This window comes from Ptychodera flava, chromosome 1, assembly GCF_041260155.1.
Source record: "Ptychodera flava strain L36383 chromosome 1, AS_Pfla_20210202, whole genome shotgun sequence".
NCBI lineage: Eukaryota > Metazoa > Hemichordata > Enteropneusta > Ptychoderidae > Ptychodera > Ptychodera flava.
This window is the reverse complement of record NC_091928.1, coordinates 18,534,076-18,546,742: the sequence shown is the minus strand read 5'-3', so window position 1 is coordinate 18,546,742 and position 12,667 is coordinate 18,534,076. Positions and strand designations below refer to the sequence as shown.

At 37.6% G+C, this 12,667-nt stretch overlaps 2 protein-coding genes across 2 annotated transcripts in view; one reads left to right on the top strand and one right to left on the bottom strand.

The window, feature by feature from the left end:
* Positions 1-12,667, top strand: part of LOC139131972 (lipase maturation factor 2-like) — a 49,772-nt gene that overhangs the window by 13,416 nt on the left and 23,689 nt on the right. The window contains exon 10 of the mRNA XM_070698315.1: positions 100-154. Within this exon, the coding sequence (XP_070554416.1) occupies positions 100-154 (55 nt within the window). The remainder of the gene's footprint in view (positions 1-99; positions 155-12,667) is intronic.
* LOC139131964 (uncharacterized) lies at positions 6,200-12,421 on the bottom strand. Its single transcript, XM_070698302.1, has 4 exons — positions 11,748-12,421; positions 11,389-11,484; positions 11,183-11,275; positions 6,200-9,278 (listed from the first exon to the last, which is right to left on the bottom strand). The coding sequence occupies exons 1-4, from the start codon at positions 12,072-12,074 to the stop codon at positions 6,909-6,911; spliced, it is 2,886 nt and encodes a 961-aa protein (XP_070554403.1). The 5' UTR covers positions 12,075-12,421; the 3' UTR covers positions 6,200-6,908.

Here is a 12,667-nt window from a genome sequence, read left to right as displayed (position 1 = left end):
TGTCAGTCATATATACATATAGGGTGCAGAGAGTTATTGTATTAAGTTCTGTATTCAGACCAATAATGATATTCATGTTCATGTGTTTTTACTGTACAGGCGTATGATTTTCTCTACAAGCCAGGCAATGTTAGTGAAGCACCACCTGTTGTAGGTAGGTAAGATTTTGTAGACAAGAACCTTCACTGTACCTAAACTTACAAGCTGTGTTTACTCCTAAGTTTGTGTACACTTTGTAGTTTTTATTAGCTCACTTTGATACATGTACAGCGTGTTCATTTTTAGCCGGATGCCGGTCAAATTGACCGGCAACTTTCGTATTTTGGCTGGCTACTTTACAGCACTGTTTCGCTCTCTGGCCCGGAAATTCTGGTTTTGATAACAATAATTAGATTTTTTTGGTGGTCTTGCAAGCCGCAGACAATATTTCAGAAGTGCCGATGTGGCTATATGTAGTCTAGCAATTTACGCAGTGAACTTGTTGCTATCACTGTAGAACCGCGATCAGCGAACGTGTTTTACTAATACACTGGGCATCGCTCTCGAGGTCAACCTCGCTCGCCCGATCACAGCCCGAATTATTCCGACGTTGACATCGGGTATAGCCGAAAATTGGACTAACATACAATTACGTTTATGCCCGCGAATAGCCGACCATTTCCGAATGAAGCCGACTTTTGTTTTGTCAAACGCGGAAGAGAAAGTCGATGCTTGAGAGCTTTGGTTTTCTGCGTAAGAGTAGGGCCTAGTCTGATGGGTTTGGTAGGTTTTTGATCAAATCTAAAGCGACCACAAGTTACTGAGTCTCACTGTTCATACTTTCGAACGAACGCCACGTCAATCTATCCATGGTCGATCACGATGTCAATATTCAACTCAAGTCGATCGACATCGCGCTTTGTGGAGGGGCTGTGGTTGTGTGCATCGCGAGAGAAAGTCGACGCTTGAAAACTTTGATTTTGTGACTTTGTCTGTTGGTTATGGGAGGTTTAGGTCAAATCTAAATAAACAAAAAAATACTTGGTCTCACTTTTCGTACTTTTAAAACGCTACGTCGATCACAGTGTCAGATTTCAGGTCGACCGATATCGCGTTGTGTGTACTGTGTTACAATTGACTACCTGTAGTACAGGCTGGCGTTCAGTGTCGTTTATAGTTTGAGGTTTTATCAAACATGAACACTGAAATTTAGCTCTCTTTTTCAATTATATTCAACATCAGCAAAAAATCAATAATCAGCTCGCGGATTCGTTTTATTGTGAAATTAGTACAGTGAATTAAAATCACTGAAAATTGTGTTCCTATAATTCATTGAATTGAATAAACTCTTTGATTTTACTGTATCTTCAATCAAGTTTATTTAAATCAGTAAAACACTTTGTACAGCCAGGCTGGTCAGGATTCTAGCGGATCGTTACCTGGGTTGTGAAAACCCTAGGCCCCATTCTATGATGTATTTCAAAATGTTTGTTCAAGTCATGAGCTAAACATAATTCTACACAGCAGTCTGGTGAAATTTTGCTATTATCCTTGTCAACTGAATGTAGTTGATAGGCCCAAGTGATATCAAATTAATTTTTTCTGACTTTTTTAAAACTTTATCCCTTGAAAACATGTTGTAATTGGCAATGATAATGATTATTCTGTATGCTGAGTGAAATGGTCTTTAATACTGTACAAGAATGCATAAAATTACTCCAAAATGTCTTCAAAATTTAAAAATTTCTTGCCCACCCCCGTCCCTGAAACCCTCCCCCTTTGTGTATGTTGAAATAGCCTTTTATACACTGTATAAGAATGCATGAAATTGCTCAGAAATGTCTTCAAATTTAAAAATAATCCTTAACACTCTCATGCTGAAATGGTTTTCATACAGTACAATAATGCATGAAATTATTTCAAAATGTCTTCAAATTTAAAAATTTCTTGCTTTCAGGGAGGGGACCCCTCCTTGAAACCCTCCCTCCTGTGTGTATGTTGGAATAGCCTTTTATATATACACTGTATAAGAATGCTTGAAATTGCTTAGAACTATATCCCCCCCCCCCCCCCCCGCCCAGGGAACCTGGTTGCACACATTAGCTAACCGCCTACTTTTCTGAATTTTCCGCCTACTTCAAAAATTTTTGAGAACCCTGCATGTATGGTAAGTCAGTGGCATCTGTCTGTATGTATGTATCATTATTATACATCTACCATCGAGAAAAATAGAATTTAGCGTGCGCTAAAAAAGCCGTACGGAACTCGCGCCCGTTCCGTACGGCACGGTTTCAAGGCGCCCCATTCCCTGCGGCTGTATCTGCGCGTTCACTGTAGAACGGTTTCAAGGGACCCCTTGGACGAGTGCCAGAACAAGTCTCGCGCGCGCGCTCTGTACTGTTCTGTGTAGTGCACACACTCCAAAACTTGCAGAAGCGCGTCCGAGGGAGCGTTCCCACACTGGCGCGATAAAATCGGAAGAAAAATTGTTGACATTGCACGAAAACGGTCACTACTCCGACATTTGATGCCCCGATCAGGAATGTAAGATGTATAATAATAAGGTTATTACGAAAATACCGCAAAGGATGCACTCGGACATTGGCGCCTCGCATCGCCCTCCGCTTCGCGTCGGGCGATACGCTGCGCCAATGTCCTTGTGCATCCTTTGCGGTATTTTCGTAATAACCTCATATTATGTATGTATGTACATGTATGTCTGTATCAGGGATCACTTTGGGGCGCGATAACGCGATATTTACGCTAAAAAATCAGAAAAATCGCATTCAGAAAAATCAATTGGGCAAAAAAAGTCGCGCCGATAATTCAAATGGCGCGTACGTGATTCGCTGATCACTGCGTCTCACGTGACTAGCTAGACGCAGCATGCACGAAGTAAGACGCAGATACCGGCAAACCGCCATTTTGAAATGAGACAGTTTTTGGTCTCCCGGAAGTTGTTGATTGCGCATGCCCGCACATAGTGCATCATTTTTTATCGCGTGCTTTTTAGTCTAGTCTGGTACCTGCCAATATTTCAAAACTTGTAAGAATATTAATTAAATCCTCGATTAAATTCTAGCCACGTTCGCTGTGATAATTTTAGCTTTACTTAAAAGTAAAATTGAACAGCCAATGACAGCGCCCCATGATTCAACCAATCAGATTTCGTAATTCGATACATGGCGGTTTCCCGTTACCTGCCTCTATGTGCTTGTCACTGAGGCGGGGACCAGCCAACGTACGTGATACCTTTACGCGATCTAAATTCATCGGTAACATTTGACAGGTTTGCAGTACAGAACCACTCATTGTGTCGCCGTAGAGAGCGCTATAATTACGCCAGAAAAAAGCTGTTGCAGAGTTACCCTTTTCAACAGCGTTTGTGATTGGTTACCAACAGGAAGTTTTGCGTTCATTGACAAATCATTGGAGTCGATACAGCAAGTGTTCATTGCTGCTGTACAGCAGTCTGCCCGATCGCCATAAAAGGAGTGCTCATTTAAATATATTAATATTCATAAGAAGGGCGTTGCCATAGATCCCTTCTGGGTTCCAACCAATCGGGTCAATGAGATCTCACAGTGGAATAGGTCATGCTGGGTCACAATAAATTCGCGGTTTGTTTTGATATTGTCGTCTGCGTTTACAATTCGTAGACGACAGCATACAAAATGCCGAAAGTGATTATACATCGTGTCATGGCAGTTGGAATGCTGCATTATGACGGTCTCCTGACTCAAGGTAGAGCCTACCGTTTGATGCGTGAGAAGGACAACCCTCACGATCAAAATGCAGTTGCGATCGTCGAGAATTTCGCGGAAGCTCGGCACATTTTGGGCCATTTGAAGAGAGATGCAGCTCGATTACTTTCCGAAGTGATCGATGCACGTCTTTCTTCAAATGGCGTATACTATCTAAAGGTACAGTGCCGTGCTCCCGTTAATTCTGGGCGAAGCGGCATTGCACAGGAGTGCACGGTAGGCTTTCTACTGAAGACAGAGGATGAAGACCGTGCAGCGGACATCGTCCTGAACAAGGGTTTCCGGGTTACCCACAGTTGCTAAAAACGCGGACAAACGGCCCTTTTCAGGGCCAGCCTATCCTCCAAGAAGAGAACTACCGTTTATTAACAATTTCTTGTTATTGTCATCCAGGTCGCAATCGATTTTTGTTTGTTTGTTTGTTTGTTTGTTTGTTTGTTTGTTTATTTATGTAAACTTCCAGATACCATTTAGGCTTGAGCACCTGTCGAATTTCAATACCCCCATCCTTGCCTTGCCACTAACAGTCTGTAATACAAATCTATTGGCATCAATTGGTTTTTTTAGATGACATTTTACTACATGTTGCATATATACAACTTATCGCACCACTCCAAGTGGTTTGAGTATATTCAATACATTCTGGATGATTAGGTTGTGTTCACAAATACGTCTGGAGGGGGAGAGGTGTTTCTGGAGGGGAGATTTGAGGGGGACCTGAAAAAATAAGCAACATATCAGGAGAGGGGGGCTGAAAAGTATTTGTACTGCAGGGGGGGGGGGGGGGGGTGCTTGAAAATACAGTGAATGTCAAAGGTACGCAAGTTATTCATTTTCGGTGTGCCCTCCGGACACTCAGTTTTAAATTAAAGCTACAATATATGTTTAGAGTTCCCTCAGGCCAACCAGTACAGTAAGATTATGTGTTCCATGGAAACATGCACAAAATGAATCTGGCAATAGCAGGCCTGTGTTAAAGTAATCGCAATCATACCAATGAATAATCCAATAACACTAGGTCAGAATTCGTAAAACATAGACACAAAACAGCACAGAACAGACAGTACATAGATGGTACACAAACAAGGTCAAATTCATGAAAGAAAGATATATGGACCTCTGGCCAAAAGACCAAGAATAGGCGATAGGTACAAAGCGGTACCCTCAAAGCAGCTAGATTTGCACAGCATTATGAATGTAGAACATTGGTATGTGCGAAATCCTAAAGGGACTTATTGGGGGTCCTCAAATTTTTTCATGACTTGAAAGGGGGGGGGGTGTCTGAAATTTTATGGAGTGTGTCGGGGGGGGGGGAGGGTTTGAAAGAAAACGAGAATCATTTTCACAAATCTTACCCCTTCCTCAAGAAGTGTTTGTGAATGCAACCGTATAGTTGAAAATCTGGTCAAACATCTGTAACATTAATCTCGCTGTTAAAACAGTTCACAGAGAGTTGAAGGAAATATATCAAGTTTCATGGATTAACAATGTATGATGACTCAGAGAGGGAACAAAAACTGAGATCATAGAGACAATTTAAAATTTGTTTTCTTGTGAGGAGTAATTGATGGATATTAAAAATATAAACTTCTGGAAATTGATGGATGTTTCATATTTCTGGTCCTTAACAAAAAGGGATTGAGAGGTCAGTTCCAAGGATTCCATTTAATGAGATATTTTTACTCCAACACACAAAAAACACTCTCATTCATACAAAATGAAAGGCATATGTACAAGATGAAAATTGTAATTTTATTTCACATTGAATAATACTGTGCTAATCATTCATTGGTATAAAGAGAATAGCACTCTACACTGTAACAGTGCTGGTGAAAAATTGAAAATGATTTGATTATTAAGATATCAATTTGATAATTTGGTTCACAACTTTACTGTTCACACAGCAGGTTCAATCACAATGTACAAGCATATGGATAGGTGTCTGTTTAATATTAATTTGAAAGTTACATTAAATTAAGGAGAGATTGAGTTGTAATTTTTTAATCTTGTGAATTACAACATACTGACTCCAAACCAATACCAATGATTACTGCAGATAAAGCATAAGAAAAGGTGAAACAATGCATTCTGTAACAAATAGTCTGTTTACATATCCTACAATGGATGTTTATTTACATGACCTATACTGAATATTTGTTTACATTGCAAATGCTTAATTTCCATTGAAATAGCCTATATGACCTACTACATTAAATTTCTATTTACATGACCTACATACAGTGCTAGTCTAAATTTATATTACATAGCCTACATTGAAATTTCCTAAATATACATTTTTATGATTAAATACCTGAAGCATAATGAAATACTCAGTACTTAGCTTATCAGCACAGTCTGTACATCATAAGTATGCACTGTTATTGTTGAAATTGAATTCAAATCAAGACTAGAATTGACTTGTCAACAAATGTAATAATCATTACACATACATAATTCGAATCATACACAGAACCAGAATGCTGAAAATGTAATCTACAAGTTACAGCTAATGTCCCTTTTAATGTCACCTGCATAAAACATCATGTTTTCTTGTATGGAAAGACAAGAAAAAAAATGTTGACAGGAATAAATTACATCTCAAAACTTTTCTTTTTTTTTTTTTATGGTTCAAATTGTGAATCAAACATTACTTACTGTAAAAATTCTAATAAGAATCAATGTCATCAAAACAAATACCTTAAGAGAGAAACAGAGCCTTTTTGTTGATATATCAAAGTGAAGTTTTAGAAATCACCTGAAATTTGTCATACTGAGTTTGTATCAGAGTTGTCAATTCTATGCTTGATATCATGATATAATTCTATCCATTGAGATTTTTTTGCTCTTTTTTTGGTTAAACTCTCTACTTCTGCTATCCACTGTTCCCTTTGTAATTCTGAAGGCATACTTAACAGTAGATTTATGTCAGATTTTATCTGTGGAACTGTTTTGTTTTCAGTTTTCATATATTTCTCCCTTTCATCTACAGTGACAAATAAAACAGGTTCTTTACATCTATTGCTTGGAAATTTACCATTATACAGGTATTCATGGATGAAATTAAGTCGTCTTTGCTTTGCTATCATGTCAAAATTAATGAGATCTTCATTAAGTTCATCACCAGTTATATTTGTCAATTTTCTGTTCTCCTGAGGCATTAGAAATTTATTTTTTTCGCAGTGCAACTTTAAAGTTGATGACTTCATTTTCATATGATGGAATATTTCGATTCATTGTGACTTTCTGTTTAAGACCAATGTTAGATAATGTAACATTTCTTAATTTTTCAAGATTATCGTGATTCCTTATAACTCGCTCCCACTTAGTTGAATCAGGAATTCCTGAAATCCAAGCCTTTACAGATTTATTGTATTCCTCTAGGACAAAATCAAGTCCTTGATGTTTGTCATCCTTTCCTGACCTTGACACAGATTCATACTGGTCAAGTATTTCCTGCAAAGTTGTTGGCTGGCATAGTCTATCATATTCATCCCAAGCCTCAATTTCTTTGTATTTCGGGTGGTTTCGACCAGACCAAATAGGACTAAACAGTTGGCGCCCAGCCCTCATTACCTTAGAATCATTATATCTAATACCTTTGCGAAACATATATATTCCCAAGCAGTGATTTAGCAGAGTATTATTTATAAAGTGTATTGTAAGATCTGTTTGAGATTGAGAGTCTAGCCAATGAAGGAAATTCTGTGAGGACTGGGATACTGTATCCACAGATGTACAGTATGACCACAGTAGCTCTTGCCAAATGGAATCATGAAATTTGTTAAAATTGTCAAATGATTGGTGATGATCATAGCATTTCTTGAAGTAATTTAGTGATTTTTCAGATTTAAACCCTTGTGTCAATCCAAATTCTTTATATGCTACTTCCCAGTACATCTCAACAAATGACTTTATCATATTCATCTCTTCATGACCTGGACCTGTTCTCAGTAAAACCCAATCAAATTCTCTGTCTTCATTCACAGCTTTCCTTACTAAATGTTGGGGTAAACCATCACATCTAATGATTGTCCATTCCCTTGAACTTTCACTCTCTCCATTTCTATATCTTGATATTCCTGAATGGTTTCCTATTGCTCTTAAAACTTGTTTAATGGATTCTAAAGATGCTGGGTTTACAAACTCAGGATTGAGTAATTGTATTTTCGCTTTTTCTCTTGTTTTTTCTCTAGAATGACATTCTGTACTATTATCATCTTCCTTATCATCTTCTACAATTATGATATGCTCTGTACCTGTCTTTTCATTGGTTATACACTTCCCTGAATAGTTATGAAATTTTAATTCATTACAAGCCTGATCACTTTTCTTTACCCTTACTACTCTTGTATTTGTTGATTTTACAGTTGGTTTCTTATTTATATAGTTATTGCAATTATTACATTTTAGTTGTTTACTTTTCAGTTGCATATGACCACAAAAAGGACAAATCACTGTTGTGTTAAGTAGTATTTTAGTCTCAACTGCATCACCATTTCTTATCTCCAACTGAACTTTATTTAGATGATGTTTAATCAAATCATGTTTTGCTGACTCTACAATCACTTGTAGTTCTTGATCAAGATCAAATAGAGACAAGACATCTGTTACAGGTGGTTTTGGCCAATTACAAGGCTTGAATTGAGGATCTGTCTGTATGTTGCAAGTTGGATCAAGCTGATGTACAATCACATTTGTCAAGATTTCAATGTTTTGCTTATTATTATTACGACTTAAGTAAGTTTTTGATATTCTTTGCTCATTATCAAATGCATATTCTATTAACCCACATGGTGCAGGTTGACATGTTCCACTGAGGTTTTTAAACCATGTCTGCACAGAATCATATCCACCACCTGGTGTCACATGGCCTACAACATTACAAGCAAGTTCACTTTGAGTTATAGATAACAGCACAGCCTGAACTGCCATCATTAAATCACTTGTATAATTCATATTTCTACATGAATATATGCAATCAACTGCCTGCAATCTCAGTGCTGCAGATTTAATTCTGGTCATTTCAGGGGAACCTGTCAACCCTAAACCTGTTTCTGTCATCTTTGCAGTTATACTATTCAGAAAGGCAGTTAGAACAGGATTCCTGTCAGACATTTGACCTATAGTGTCTAATTTAAGTAGTTGGTCTAAATCTTTCCTTTGTTTATTTGACAAAACTCTCAAAGTATCATTATAGACATTCATGTTTTCAAGTCTTCCTATTTCAGTAGCAGCTCTAATTCTTTTTTCTTGAGTGTCAAACAAACTTTCTATCTCATCAGTTAATATTTCTATTTTTCTGTTTAATTTATCTATCAATTTAGCATTGGCAGTCCTCTCTTCTATCATCTGTAGATTCTCCTGTCTAAGTCTCTCTATCACACATTTGAGTTCAGTTATCAGGTCTTGTATGTCTTTCTCACTTTGCGGTTTACTAAAGTTCTTGTCTGCATCAAGCATCTTACCCTGGCTTGCTTCTTCCATTCCTGACCCAGGAGTAGTTTGTGAGGGAGTTGTAGCTTCAGTGAACTGTTCCTATTTTTAAAGAAAAACATAACATATGAGATAGCAAATATATGTTTAACTTTTGAGGGTTCATGTTGCTACACTGATTGGTTTCAATCCATTCATTGTCATACATATACGGGGCATCTTGATTTCTGTAGAACAAACAAGAGCCCATTTGACATCACAGAGATAAGGGCATTATATATATACACACACACACACACACACACACACACACACACACACACAAAAAGTATGCAATATGCCCTCCCGGTTATCACAATAATGGCTTTATGGCAACCTCTGAACTTGGGCACAGAGAGTACGGTTACACATTGCTGAGGATTGAAATATGGACTCACCAGAATGCTCTAACGGCAACACGAACCGTGAGCCAAGCATACAGCCAACAGTGAATGCCCCTTAATACGCAAGAGGCTGCCCAACATATATATATATATATATATATATATATATATATATATATATATATATATATATATATATATATATATATATATATATATATATGTATATATATATATATATGTATATATATATATATGTATATACAGTGTGCCCTCTAAGCCTATTTGATACGCCATGACTCATGATGATGAATATTCTCTGTGACGCAAGAAAATTTTCAGTTGAATAAGAAATACATTGTGACTCAAGAAAATTTTACAAATTTTTCAATTGACTCAGAAGTTTCATGAAATCTGTTTTGTTAGAGGGCACACTGGATATATATATATATATTTGGTATAACTTAAAACATTCAGTCATTCTGTGTTTTAATGACATTGTTGTCATGTGAGTTGTAAGATAGCAACTCAAAAGTGTCAATTCTAAAATTTGAGTACAGTATATCGAATGAGCTGTGAATGTATTCAACTCTTTTTATGCATAACCAGATGTCAAGAACTGATATAAGAAAAATGTGATTGTGAAATTTTAGTGCATGTTGCTCTCTAATACTGAATTCTCATAGAGGAAACAAAAGTATCAGGAAGTTGTCATGCTTTTCATATGAACTGCAGATTTCATAATGATTAGTACACTTTGCAAAACAGACTTTCAATTTACGGACTTCATGATATATCTGACATATATCTCTGATATATTAATTTACTGTGCCCTTAGGGGGCACCGAAAAATATCAAACATCCAGATATCACTGATATATATACATATCTGATACATGAAAGTCATGCAGCTGAAGGGCATCCTGAAAATATTGTTTGATATTTTAAAGAAATGCGCACGAAGGGCGCGCCGAAAAATTTTAGACATACAGGTATCTCAGATATATATATGTCTGATATATTAAAGTTTTGCACTAGGATGGAACTCTGAAAAATATGTCTTATTATTATTATTAAAGTTACATGCCCGAAGGGCGCCCCGAGAAATGCAACTGAATGATGAAATTTGTGGTTAGTGCAATGCATTTTTCACAAGTATGAGCCATGTTGAAATTAAAAAACACACTGACCCTCTATTTGGCATTTCAAAAACATGGTGATCCCCTATCACCAAAGTCAAAAACAGGGTGACACCCCCCCCCCCCCACCACAAGTCCAATCTCCTGCCCGAAGAAACTGACCAGTCCCTAAATAAAATTCCATTAGCTTTTGACACACAACCCCAATTAGGTTTTACAGTCAAAAAATGGAAAAAAATACATCTTCATAGCTGAAATATGGACTTTAATGGAAGCCTAGCCTGTAAGTGTAAATGGATGCCTATACATTTATCCTGTGAAATTGTATGTAAAAGACTTTACAATGCTATATATATGACTACCACAAAATCAAGACAAGGTGCACGTGCAACCACGGCTATATAGCTTGCCAGAAATTTTTAATTTCGAAACCGACAATATCCATTATGGTAATTTATACACAGATTTGCTGTACATGACTTACCTTAAGAACCTTTGAATCATGAGGAGTGGTTGGGGCAGCAGCTGAGCATTCTGCTGCCGTCATGGTGCTACAGCCATTACCACTTACTAGGTTCTGTTGCAAAAGAAAACCAAAATGATTAGTAAATAAACATCGAAAAAACTACATCAGAAAAATGTCCAAAATAGTATATAGAACAATGTATAGATTCAGAAATCATTACTTACTGGCGTTACAGTACTGCAAGGTCGAATTCCAACATTGACCGAGGCAGCCTCCAAATCCACTGTGCTGGGCCATCGCTCATTTGCTTTCCAAGACACCTAGAAAAGAGACGGATAGATCTGAATTTAATTAATACGATTAATTAAATAACCACTATTCCGTAAAAACAACTTTACATCGTCACATCCGCAAACAATAACAAAACGAGGACGGAAGACCATAGATATTTCACAGCAATCATTTGCGTGAAGATTTGACGTTTGAGCTTTGACCCATGACATTTCGTTTCAGCGCCCTCCCCATATAAACAAACAATATCCTTCGTTCTAGTTACATGTAATAGTATAACATTAGTACGTACCTTTGAATACGCAGTCTCATCTAAAAACACAGTAAATTCTCGTTTAGAAGGTGCAGTCCGCACGCAATCAACACAAATCCGTGAAAGGTGATGCGCACCCAACTTTCTGAAGGCCCTCTTGAAAGGTTTCGAAACATATTTTGCTGGTTTTACAGTACTCGATGATGTCGGATGCCATCGTCCATGTAGCGGATTGCCACATTTTCTGAACGAAGTTGAAGAACCAGTTTTATATCCAATTAAGAATGAGGCAAAGATAATACAAAATGCTATAAAATAAATAAGATAATCTGTCGACATAGGTTTTGACTCGCTCCAGGAAGCCATACCGGCAGTTGTCGTCTGCTACATATCAAAATATCGCAAACGGTGTCGTCATGGTTATTTACAACGTCATTGGCAGTATTGAATTCCATAGGGGCAAAGGTCATTTGAGAGACTAATATTCATATTTCGATATACAGGTACTTTTTTTTTTGGCCTGTCAATCAATTTTTTTTCCAAAGGAAAAAGGAACTGGATTGGGGAGGGAAGAATTATTGACACGTGTTTTTTGCAGCGAGGGTTCATGTTGCTGCACCGATTGGTTGGAACCCAGAAGGGATCTATGGCAACGCCCTTCTTATGAATATTAATATATTTAAATGAGCACTCCTTTTATGGCGATCGGGCAGACTGTAACAGTGTGTTGTCGTCGCTCAAAATGGCGCTTTCGAAGGAACATTCGTGTTCAGTACGAGTGGTAGTGCGAAGAAAAAACGCAAATGCACTATTCTGGACTACTGTACTTCCGTTACTCCCGCACTAGAGCGTATGGATTCGATCGCCTCCGATTACAACTTAACTCAGTGTGACAGTTTTCGGACAGGGCAGTGAATTTCGCCCAAAGCCGTTTCATAAATGACTAGCCCTGCGTACGA

Coding starts and splice junctions, on each gene's coding strand:
- LOC139131964 (XM_070698302.1), bottom strand. CDS start 12,074: ATGGCTTCCTGGAGCGAGTCAAAACCTATGTCGACAGATTATCTTATT. Junction 11,485..11,747: donor ATGAGACTGCGTATTCAAAG/GTACGTACTAAT, acceptor TCTCTTTTCTAG/GTGTCTTGGAAAGCAAATGA. Junction 9,279..11,182: donor ATGATTCAAAGGTTCTTAAG/GTAAGTCATGTA, acceptor CTTTAAAAATAG/GAACAGTTCACTGAAGCTAC.